The 12,349-nt window shown below is 39.2% G+C and overlaps 1 protein-coding gene across 9 annotated transcripts in view; it reads right to left on the bottom strand.

Annotated features, from left to right (window-relative positions):
* Nucleotides 1-3,075: 3,075 nt before the first annotated feature.
* ROCK2 (Rho associated coiled-coil containing protein kinase 2) overlaps nt 3,076-12,349 on the bottom strand; it is a 74,905-nt gene continuing 65,631 nt past the window's right edge. For 7 of the 9 annotated variants that reach the window (XM_079969621.1, XM_079969627.1, XM_079969622.1 and 4 more), the window contains 7 exons: nt 11,397-11,467; nt 9,332-9,420; nt 8,269-8,347; nt 7,276-7,537; nt 6,144-6,381; nt 5,077-5,220; nt 3,076-3,410 (listed from right to left, as the gene is read on the bottom strand). In XM_079969621.1, coding sequence (XP_079825747.1) covers nt 3,407-3,410; nt 5,077-5,220; nt 6,144-6,381; nt 7,276-7,537; nt 8,269-8,347; nt 9,332-9,420; nt 11,397-11,467 — 887 coding nt within the window. In that variant the 3' untranslated portion in view covers nt 3,076-3,406. Of the gene's footprint in view, nt 3,411-4,530; nt 4,614-5,076; nt 5,221-6,143; nt 6,382-7,275; nt 7,538-8,268; nt 8,348-9,331; nt 9,421-11,396; nt 11,468-12,349 lie in introns of all 9 variants that reach the window. The other 2 variants (XM_079969625.1, XM_079969626.1) reach the window with 2 other exon arrangements.

Here is a 12,349-nt window from a genome sequence, read left to right as displayed (position 1 = left end):
AGACAGATGAGTTGGCAGACTTCCTGTGGCTACTGGATGATGGGCCTTGGGTAGCAGGGGCTCTTAAGGAAGGTATTGCCAGGTACCTTCCTATATGAACATCAATCTATTTCTGCCAAACTTGCAGGGAAATTTCCAATGACTTGCTCAATTTGTGGCTTTTTCTCCAGAACTATTGGACAGATACTGCATCTCTAAACCAGGAATGGGAAATCTCTGGCCTGGACTAGCCTGACCTCACCTTAACCAATGAAGTATTTAAAAATTTGGAAAATCCAATGGTCTTTCTCTTTAAAAATGCATCCATTCAGGGGACTCTAGGCAGCTTTGGGAAATTGGATTTAAGAATATGATCCCACTGCTAAGAGTCTGAGACTGATTTCCAACTACCATCTTCTGCCAAGAGGAAGCTGGTCCTGGGTCCACCCATTTTCCTTACCTAAGAGTGAGTCCCTGTGAATTAGTCAGATCCAAAACGTGATGGTGGCAAAGGATGGTCTACATAGGCAAGAGACAAACAGAACAATCCTGCCAATGTTTACTAAGACCAAAGCTCCATTGTGCTCAATGGGGTTTACTTCCAACAAAATATGCAACAGAATTGTTGTCCAATGCTGTTTTAGGGATCTGATTTGATCTCTTGCTCATGAGGAAATAGGACATGGCCTCCCCTTCTCACCACCGCCACCCTTTCCTCAGTGGTCAAATTTGATAGCTGTCCCTTCAACCTTTGGATGTCCCATTATCTTCTGACAGATTGGCTCATACCAACACAAGTTCTGAATGTACCTGCTATTCTTCTGCCAAGCTTCAGTGCTTATGCTATTCTCTGGAAAGGACGTGAATTAATGCTTCACTCTCCATTTAATCAGGCACAGAACATCATCTGATCTTTCAAAAGGTGTTACACAAAGCTACTTTTAAACACAGGGAACATTTTGTCCAGCATTGGTTAGCTGATTCCAAGAACTTAAAAATGCATTTCCCTATAAATGTATGTAAGCAACATTCTGTCCTTCAGAATTCTAAAATAACATTTCTATGCAAGATGTTCCATTTGCATACTTCAATTTATAAAAATCAACTTACCAACATCAGGAATTATTTAGTCTTACTCAAATAGTTTATTTAAAAATATATATATATTTCTTCCAATTCAGAACTTCCCACAAATAACAATTTTATATAAAATATGTATGCCTTCAGTGAATAGAAACAATTTTTATTGTATACATGTTTTAAAAATAAGTTTTGTATGCAAAAAATGCATTTTTAAAAATAAGCTATACTCTCACTATTCAAAACAAGCAGGTAAAATGATAAACTCCTGCTGTGCCATTGGGGCTTAAAGATAACTGAAATGATAAAGGTATATTTTAAATTATGGGATGCACAGCTTCTCATACCTAGTGTGTGTATAAACAGTATAACTGAATATATGGTTGGTGAGTAACAGTGGTTTAGTGGAAAGATGTACTTATAGGCCCATGCCAGTGGATCTTCTTTCCATGCGTGACTCAGTAAAACAAATTCTTACTTATTTCAAGGGGGTTTGAATGAGAGAAGATCCCAGTTTGTAGTGAGCTCAAACTTACTGCATTCTACTGCACAAGCCCTCCTGAAGCAACTGAAAACTAAAGGGGAGTGGGGTCCTGTTTGGTGAATTGTACCTTATGGGTGTCTATTGGGTGGAAATCCAATTTTTTTGGTTGAGATGTTAAATAAATCTTGGTTCTCTCCTTTCAAATATCTACTAAGGAAAACAACCTAGTGAAATGTCTCATTTCCTTCATTCAAATGTTAATTCTGTATTCCATTAGCACTAGCACACAACATATATATGCAAATATATGTAAACATATGGAAAAAGAGAGAGAGAGACCAAGGAGGAGGCTACAATAGTTCTTTTTTCTTTTCCTTTTTTTTACTGCCATCATGTTTTAACATTATAGCATACTGTAGTTGTATAAAACATGCATTTTTCTGGATAAATTATGGACACGGCATTAAAAATCTCACATAAATTATATTTTGTACAAAATCAAATTTTTTTATTAAAAAAAATCTGATTAAGTGCCTCTAAGGCCCTTTCCTCACATATGTTCTCAAAAACACACAAATGAAATTATTTTCCTATTCCAAATGCTATGTGCTAAGAGAACAGGATTCAAGAAGTTTAAAATACATCTACAGTATGTTTCAATCGTTAAGGATTGGTGACAGTCCTTAGATATTGTGTGGTGAAAATGTAAAAATAGATAGTATGCAAAAAACAAACAAAGGCAGAACGATGTTTTGCAGCACTTAGTAAGGGTAATATAAAACCAATGACTAATACTGAGGTTTGTACAAAGGGTGGATGGGAAGTTATGCCTAAGCATGAAAGCTATATATTAGTTCTAATACTACCAGATCATTGTTTTTGAAACCATTACTCAACTGACCCCTCCCTCCCCTCCCCTCCCCTCCCCTCCCCTCCCTATTTAGATATATATTCAGAATAGACTGACATTGATATAAACTATTATATTGTAAACATAGTGCACTATATTGTTCTGCCACAAAGCAAAATTGCATCCTAAGAGCTGGCAAACCTCTGCATCCTTTATCTCTCTTAAATATCTAGAATGGGCACAGACTTTAAGGAAATGACATTAATTTAAGGCATTCAAGACTGGTAAAAGAGGACTGCCCATTAAGTAGTAACTGGATATATACTTGGAAGTTATTATTATATGTCGGTGCTGAACACAGACATGCAGCCTTTGATATACAGATAATGAATGGCAAAATTCAACAGTATGGCTTTATACATGTGCATAGTTGCAACTGCAGGTAATGGTATATGAATAATATGTATAAAAAATAAAGTGGAAAGGTTTTTTTTAACCCTCTTGCAGCATTACAGTACAATATACATATTTACACACCAAAACACATACACACACAGTATAATGGTCACTTCTTTAAGATGCCGTCTTCATCAGTGTGTCAGACCCTCCTTATCGCCCTTTTTTCTGGCAAAATTGCTGGTTGCATTTCTCTATAAAAAAAACTGAGCAAGAGATGGGTTCATCACGTTTCCCCACTCCTTTTATTCCTCTTGTGACATTAGTGCGAGTCTTTCCCAGAAAGAATTTGTAGAACAGAATCTGAGAGTATCCTTGTACTATTCACCAACCATTCCTAACTTGCTCAGTCATCCAGAGGGATTACATTAAAAAAACAACACAGGAATTATTAGTATGTTGTATTGCAGCAAAAAACACACACACCTCTGTAAACTTCTTATCTATTTATACTTGAACTGTCTTTCAGAAACACCTATATATATATATTTGTAACCCCAGGAATATGATGGTTCAGTCTTATCGACTCCAATAGTGATAGTATTCATAGGAGGCAGTTAGCTGAAAAAGAATAAAAAATGGATCTGGTCAGTAAAATCTAGAAAACATATTTGAAAACAGTGAAATTAATTCTATGACCTGCAGGCTCCCAAACAAGATCCAAGCCAAAAGCAGCATTGGGAAATTGCTGGACCTCCCACCAGCCTGGGACAGCCTAACAAGTCAAGGGTGTCTTCCAACCTGCTTTGAAATCGTTTGATAGGACATCTGTTTGATCTCCTGTTCCCTTCCTGTCTTAGAAGAAGGATGAAGACTCTTTGTTTCTTTCTTCCCTTTAAACAAACAGCAGTGGGCACCAGGCAAAATAAGTTTTCCAAACAGCTCAAGGGCAGCAGGCATACACAGCCCTCCTCTTCCTGGTTTTAAGGTGATTTTGACCACCATTACCCCCTTAAAGGGTTCAAGATGAGACTTCTGTAGTTTTGAGCCCCATTTTGCTTCCAATGTGAATGCAGCTGCTGAGTTGTGGGGAGGGTGTGTCTTTTTTGCTTTTAGCAGTTCCTATTTTCATATTTAAAAAACTACTAAAGTAAAGAAAAATACAGGTATTTCACCAAAAAGAAACTCTGGGTTGAAAGTCTTAGCATTTCTTGGCTGACCAGGGTGGAGGAGTATTCCAACATCCTCCTTAGGGATGGCCATATTTGCTTTGGGGAAACAGTTTCCAACATGGGTGCTCCAATGCAAAGCAACTTAGAGAGCAATCCTATAGCGAGATCTGCTGGGATGAGTGTGGGTATCCAACTGAGCCAGGAGGTTCTGGATGAAGCCAAGGTATGCCAGCTTAACTTCTTCATATGCGTCTTGGTCAGAAATAAGTTAGTGTATGTCTCTCTTCTTGGCTCTGCTGGGACCCAGCCAGCTAAGCCAAGCCTGGTTGACCGGAAAACAGGTGTAAACCCTGAATTTGGGGGGGGGGGTGTTGTCCCACGGTCATATAGCAGCAGGACCGGAGAGGGGGTACTTTGGCTAGATCATAAAACTCTCCAGCTTGGTCACATCATCTTAGAAGCCAGCATAGGTTTGGCCAGCAAAAAGGGTGATGCAACCCAAACAGTATTTTAAAGGCTTGTTTCCCCTCTGCAAGGCTTGGGGCAGCTTGGCCAGCACTTTACACTACCTTAACTCACGCTGGGGCTTGCTCTATGCTTGCTCTATGCTAGCTTCTTGTACCGAGGTTTGGTCCCTTCTATCACGAATGAGCTGTTATAAAAATAAAAATGGCACACCGATGCAAAAAAAAAAAGCATATCAAGTTCTCACGGCACTACCAAAGAATGCAATACGTATGCAAGTCATCAGCTAAAATAAAAGCTGCACCACACTTCAAAACATATTTATGTTGCTGCCCACATTTGAGCCTGGAGCAACATATAAAAAACTTAAACATACATTTTTTAAAATAAAAAACATTTTTTGCAGGAAGTTAGTAATACACAGTTGAAGAGCATCTTACAACACAGATGGCCATGTGGGTTTTGAGAACTACATTTTCAAAATACTTCAGAAGTTAGATGCATGCATCGTTGAATATTTTTTGCATTTGTCGTAAAATTGCTTTTGGGAGTTTTTAAGCTGGCACACTTTGACTGCTGAGAGAAATCCAAACAGCATGCTTTGTTTTAAGAAAGCCAATCCATTCTCCTACAGATAGTTACCCATTTACCTCTTCAGAACAAACACATCGTTATCATCATCATCGCTATCATCAAGATCGTTATCGTTCCCAGCATCATCAATATTAAAATCAATATCAAAATCAATATCATCAAATGACCAATCCCAGTCTCTACATGCCACATCAATTAATCTGTAAAATGAGGTTTTAAAGTTTATGAGCCACAGTCCACCAAAAACAATTCTTAATATGGCAATTAGTGCAACTTTCTCCTGATGCAGTAATGGTGACATATTGGCTGCAGTCTAGAATCCATATACACCATTCCTGTGTGCTTTCTTAGTCCTGTCTCATCAATAAAGAATATGCAACTAACAAAGCATAGCTTTGATCTCAAGAATTGCACACACGTCCTGGAGTATGTCATGTGGTGCTTTCCCCTCCTAAGAGTGGATTAGTAGTATTCTGACACAACGTAACAATTGGGTGAACAATATTCACCTTAAAACCTGGGCTTTAAGTAAAAACTATGGGCCCTGATCAAGAAAGCCAGACTTAAAACACACATACAATGGATTTATGAGCTGCACGGATTGTAGCTTACTTTATCTAGACTGGATTACAGCAGCTCTTGTACGTTTTATATTTGGCATTTCAATAGCCTTTTTGACATGAATATTCCCCATAAAACTGAAATGTTATTTTATATAGGGCACAGCTGACACAAAAGGCTGAGCATGAAATGCACAAACACTGCATTTCATGCCATTCTAACAAAACAATATTTATTTATCAATAAATGACTTTTTATTTTTCTGCAAATCAGTGCTGTAATGAAATATGGAATAAAAGATAAAATAGCAGTTTAAACCAATACAAAATCATTTAAATGTTAAGGAAGTGCCTGTTATTGTTTACATCAATTTATTTCCCATACTCCACAAGAAGCTAAATAAATTGTGGGCGAAGTAATAAAATGCTGCCAGGATGGCGTGCTTTAGAGACCGTCAAAGAAAAAACTAAAATTGTCTTATGTGAAGTGTCCAGTGTAGTAATCTAAAAAGCAAGAAGGGAAAACAAAGGATATTAACAATTTCCCACATGCCACTTTTTACCTGGTAGGAAAATCTTTCTTTTCGCTCGGGGGGGAGAGCTGGATTGGTTTAATTGGCCGTCTTAATGATTGGTTTGGCTGTATTTTCATGGAAGTTCTTGGTGATGATCGTGCAAACGGATCTGGTGCTGGAGCCTTTTTGGGAATCTTTTTCCCTAGGCGGCTCACCCATTTCTTCTGTTCCACTGTGGAACTGGCTAACAGTAGTAGATTCTTTGCAGTTGAAATATCATAATTTACTGAAACACATTAAAATCAGCAAAATCAGAATACATACATATGTACTTAAGATCCTCAACTCTCCTGCTGAAATCAGGAGACTTAGCTTTGGCTTAACTCTAAAAAGATGAAAAGCTTTGTTGAGCAGTGGTCAAATGAGCGGACAGAGCTAAAGTTCCGTCTAGAACAAGTCCAAACACATAGGGCACCTTGTTTGATTCCTTGAAGACAAAGTTTTAAAGCCAAGGGGCACAGAAGTCATGTTAGCATTTATCCATGTATTCAGAACATCACAACACATCCTTTTCTCTCAATTATATTTCAGAAGCAAAAGGCTTTGAGTTGTGAAAGACACAAATAGTTCAAAATTACAGAGAAACTTGGTTTATACACAATGCTAAGCCAGTTTAGTAATATAATTTAATAAGAATAAGAATAACCATGATTCCTTTGATCTTCTGAACCCTCCCTAGCCACTTACTATGATTTGTTTACTATCAACAAATCATAACCTGAGCTCATGGTTTGTTGTTCATTTACAAACCTTGATTTGTTTTAAATATGGTTTCAGTGTTAGGTGAAAACCTAGCACTCTTCTTTAAAGCATGGTTTTTTGGTCTTCTCACCCTGGTTGCTCACTAAGCTGCAAAAGACACGAGACAAGAACAACTAGAAAGCAAACTGATCTTTGAAGAAACAAGCTATGGTTTGTATGCTCATTTGTGATTTGTTAAACAGACCATAGCTTAGAGTTGTATGTGAACCAGGTCACAAACCATCCACACATCCCAAATGCATAAAGCTGACTAAACTCACTTTTATAAGCAACCTTGTTAGCATTTCACAAGACAGAAGAGTTGCATCTGACTCTTCTAACAGACCAATCCATTTTATACTATAGTCTTGCTAGGTACCTTTGCAAGGTGCAATAATCTCTTCCTTTTTATCCATGTGATCCTTATGACATTTAATGTGGCAGCGGCGGCATTCCAAAGCAGCAGGAGGCTTGAACATGTGCCATAATGGCTTCATGCATGCCTCACAATTTGTTGGGAAATGATAGAGTGTTGGTATAAATTCATGGCCTTTGTGGCAAATATAGTTTGACTTCTCCCCTGCGGAATCCACAGGAAATTCTTGCTCCTTTTTGCTTTCTCCTTCATTATCATACAGGATCTGGAATCAAAAATGGAAAGAACTATATCAGTAATACTTGGTACACATGAGCCATGTTTTACAAAGGGGAAAAATTGGTTGCACTGCAGCACAAACAAAGACAGCAAAAAACAATGAAAAAGAAAGTGAAATGATGTCGGATGGGCAACACAGTTTGAAGCATCCCGTCTATTATCCACATGGTGGGTGTGATGGGCTGAATGCAGAGTGTTCCTTCCGCAAACAGGAGGGCTGCCTCTACAAGAAGAAGGGACTGAGATCCAGCAGAAGCTCTCACTGGAGGGAGGCATGCTGTGTTCTGGAAGGTCCCAAACCCTCCAGAGCAGCATTTCAAGGGGGGCAGGGAGCAAGGACGACTGGGTGAAAATCACCTCCCTGATCCTCTCTTCCATGAAAGCATCATGTTGAGGTAGACATACTCCCCTTTCCAACTTGGGACCTCACCTGAACCAGCCCAAAGATACATAAACGGGAATGAAATTACAGAAAGGAGCCTCTTGTGGGGCACTCTGATCTCCACCCATTTAGTAATACAAGACTTAACTTTTCTGCCATCCAACTCCACAGTTGAAGAAAAACAGCAACTCCCAATCCCTTTATTTGGTTACACTTCAGAATATATTTCAAGTGAAACCATACCATGTCAGGTGTATTCAGACTATTTAAGGAATGCATGATATCTTCTTCTACCCTCTCCCCCCTTGGTTGTTCATAATTTTTAAAAGGCATACCTGGAATATCCTAGGAATATCTTTGGCATCTGCTCTGTATACATCTGTTTGTGTGACAGGCCGAACATGGAACAATTTGCTGTAGAAGCACACATGCAGAAATTCAACGGAAATGTAAGTGAGATAGGAAACAGTAATGTAAACAATACTAATCTATGAAAGTCTATGGAAACTCTCCCTTCAGTAGAGTTCAGTTTGGACATGAAATAATAATTTAAAATTAAGATGCACCTGTGTTAATAATACAGTATTTTAAAGACTTAGTAGTACAAATTCTACAATCAGTACATTTTTTAAACTGGCAAACAAATATTACTCCAAGTAATATTTAAACTCTTTGCCTATGTATTCTTTAAACAAACAGCAATCAAGTCAAAATAAGAAGAAATGGATGTCATACTGTATGTATGCCCTCTTTAATTAGAACAAAGGATCGGTTAAGTCTTGACCATTACAAATTTACATAATAAACCTCTGTGATTAGATGGCATGAGGACAGAATTTTATTAATTATTTCTTCATTATAATTATTAAAAAGTCTGGTCTGGCCCACCTTTCTATCACCTGACAGTAAAATGATCTCAGGTAACCCATTTTTTCCTTTGTAGTTATTCAAATTGCAATACAAAGCAAAAAGCAAATCAGGCAGGGCTTGAAGTTTCTGCCCATCAGCTGATAGGCAGTGTCCAAGCCCTGCTTTGGGCAGGGGTCAGTTGTGCCATGGACTTCCCCATGGGGAACTCTACCATGCAGCCAAGGACCTCTGTAAACCAGCCAACCCTTGTAGGCCTGCTCTATTGCCAATCACTTGACCAGCAGCTACAGGAAGCCTCCCTTGTCAATGAACATCTAGGAGGGCACTTTAAGGGACAAAATTTGGGAGAAATGATCTCATAGGCCAAATTGGGACCCTTGGGGTCTAATTAGGTTCATGGGTATAAAACATTACAAAAAAAATCAGGGGGGAAAGAATTTTAAAAACACAGCAAAAGCTATGCAATAACCCATAGGAAAGATCATGTAAAATAGAAGCAAAAAGAGAATGTCACAAAACAATACTTACTCTATGTCCAACACCATGTAAGGATTTGATTGTTCTTTCTCTTGTTCATTGTGATAGAACAGTATTTTCTTGCTGCTCACAATTATATACTGTTTTTTAAATTAAAAAAAATGTAAGTAAACACATAGGTTGGGCAACAAATTTTAACTTTGATATATACATGCCATTTTTCTTCCATGACAATACTTTCATAGGATTAAACCACATCACAAAACAAATTACTTAAAAAGTTTGATAACTACAGCTACTTGCCCAACAAAGTCATCTAACCCAGTAAATGCATTGTTACAATTTATGGTGCGACAGTCACATCAAAAACAATGGGCAAAACATCATCAAAACCAAATAAGCAAAAGAACAAACTCTTTAAGATATGATGCAGCAAGCATGATAAAAGCTCAACTAAGTTACAAAAACAAAATCCCAATGTACTAAAGCGTCAAGTCCTTCATTAGCTTTAAGACTGTAATTGGATTTCATGCTGATGGATAGCCAAAATGTGCATATACAACCCTTCCTCTCTCAACCCACACCCAAATCTGTAGTGGCCTCTACTTCTAGTGTATGCCTAGTATACAGTACATACCCCAGTGGAAATTTGCCTTTTGTGAATTTCTGTTTGAGGATCCAGGTGGAAGACGTTCTGGAGTGGGGTGACACTTCCTACTGGAGGGATAAGGCAGGGTCCTCTCAAGCCTTTTGCCTCTTTTCCAGGGGGGACCCAGAAGGTCATCCAGTCCAACCCCCTGCAATGCAGGGATCTCAACAGGTGTTCCCCCATCCAATTTGAAACCATACCGGACCCTGCTTAGCTCTGCAAATGTGCTTGCAGTTTTATTGCTACAACACCAGGAGCAGGATAACCCCTTGAGACCAAATCAAATATTGGGCCACTCAACTCACAGGAAGAACATGGGCAACTGAAACATAAAGAACATAAAACTAAACTGACAGAAGAAAATACAGAACTACCCCTCCCCCTGCCCCAAAGCGACAGGTGATGTCTGAAGATGGGAAAGGAAGCAATCGGGGGGGGGGGGGGAGGCTAGATGAAGAGGTACTCACCTCAACAGATGCAACCACAGCCATAGGGAACCAGTCAGCCATGGAGGAACTAGAGTCAGACAGATGTCCACAGAGCAACCACCATGGCACGGAGGCACAGACAGAGGACAGGACACTATTGTGTGGTAAGTCAGCAAAAAAGAGAGGCGTAGCCACGGTTGTGCACCAAAGCCCAAAGGCTGTCTGAAGAGGCATGTGGGGTCTACCCACACCAATGAAGCTGGGGCTGCATGCTCAAGCCCTCACATGGGCTACTACAAAGCAACGGGAAGGGTGGGGAGCAATGCAGGCAGGTCCCACTGGATGCTTCTTGCACACACACCCTGCCATCAAAGGAAGCTGGACAAGCCACAGCAATGGCTGTGCTCAAGATTAAAAGGTGATTGCATTTATAATGCTCTTTGTAGGATGTGCCTGGAGCTCTAGCAGTCACCAAGGCCCCCAAACAAAAAGCCCCCACTCCTCCAATGTGAATTCAAGAAAAGGCAGGGAGAGGTTGGGGGTGGGGAGACACTGGGAAGGGAACACACAGACTCAACTGAGGATACTGAAAGAGGGATGACTCCTCTCCCTGGTGAAGAGGCTAAAGACTTGAGGGGACCCTGCACATTCCTTCCAGTAGGAGGTGTAAGCTCACTCTGGGAATGTCTTCCACCTGGATCTGGCAAATTCCCATTTTCCCTGCTGCTCGTACTTCTAACACTTAAAAGAAAACTATCCACTAAGGAGGAGGTATGGGAAGATAAGCAGCCAATGACCCATCTTCCACTGTGTGTGAGATTCCTATCCCACTCAGCTTTCTCTTCCTGTTGGTGGAAAAGCCTTCAAAATCCTCAAAAGAAAGTGCTTTTGCATCCCAGACAGGCTCATAATCAATCTCTAGAAAAGCAGCAATGTATCAAAAACTGTAGTGCTCTGTTTTCACGTGCTGAACAGAGCATTAAAATAACTGCATATCACGCCCCAAGTAATAGCTCTAAGAATTGCATGCATTTCTTACCTTTCTAACCCATCCATATTTTTTTGTATTGTTTCGGGCAGGCAATGATAGCCAGCCCTCTAGCCGTGACTCTGAAAAGTATTAAAGTGAGCAAACATTAAAACAATTAATATTGAATAGGTATTGTGCTACTTTTTAAAGTCATGTCAAGTTAAGAAAAATGTTTTCTTGAAAGCTGTGTTCATCTACAAGCAAATACCATATTTCAAAACAGCTGAAATTTAGAAGCAAACACGAGCAAAGCTCTAGTCATAAAATTGTGTCACCACACATTCCTATTAGTAAATGTTTTATGTTCCACAGCAGAAACATATCTAAAGCATTTATTACTATTTAAGGAAATGTCTGTGCCATCCATTCTGATTCCTTTTGGAAAACGTTAACAAAGCACACACAGCAAATTCTCCTATTTCTAAACCTCCAGAGTATTAAACACAGAAGTTGTACAATGTACTCAAGGGTTCCTGCTCTCGGTGCAGAATTTGGAACCTCTGTACTGCCTTAAACAGCTTCCCTTGTGTAAAGAAATTCTGTTGCTTTAGACTGTGTTTTCATGAGTATTATGTAATGCATTCTTTTATTTATATTGTAATGTATGTTGCAATGTGTTTGTTACGGAGACAGCAGATGAAGAGGACTGTGGAAGAAGAAATGACCTGAAAGTGAGGCAGAGTGGCTTGAAGGTGGAGGTAGCCGAATCACATGGCTTAGGCAAAAGAGATGAGGGAGGCAAGTCAGTATCCAACCCACTAGATTTCACAAAATAGAATGTGAATGTTTGCAAAACTTCTAGCAAGAACAAAAGTTTGAAGTATATTGGTGCATAGGGAAAACAAAGATTAACAAAATATGTTTTGTATTGTAGTCTTTACACTGAGACATGCTTTGTTTAACTTTTGGTGGAAAGTCTTTTGAAAAATATAGAAGGTTCCCCCTCATTTTCAGTTCCCCTT

This window comes from Podarcis cretensis (assembly GCF_951804945.1).
Source record: "Podarcis cretensis genome assembly, chromosome: 3".
In the NCBI taxonomy this organism is placed as follows: domain Eukaryota; kingdom Metazoa; phylum Chordata; class Lepidosauria; order Squamata; family Lacertidae; genus Podarcis; species Podarcis cretensis.
This window is presented reverse-complemented; position numbering and strand designations above follow the sequence as displayed.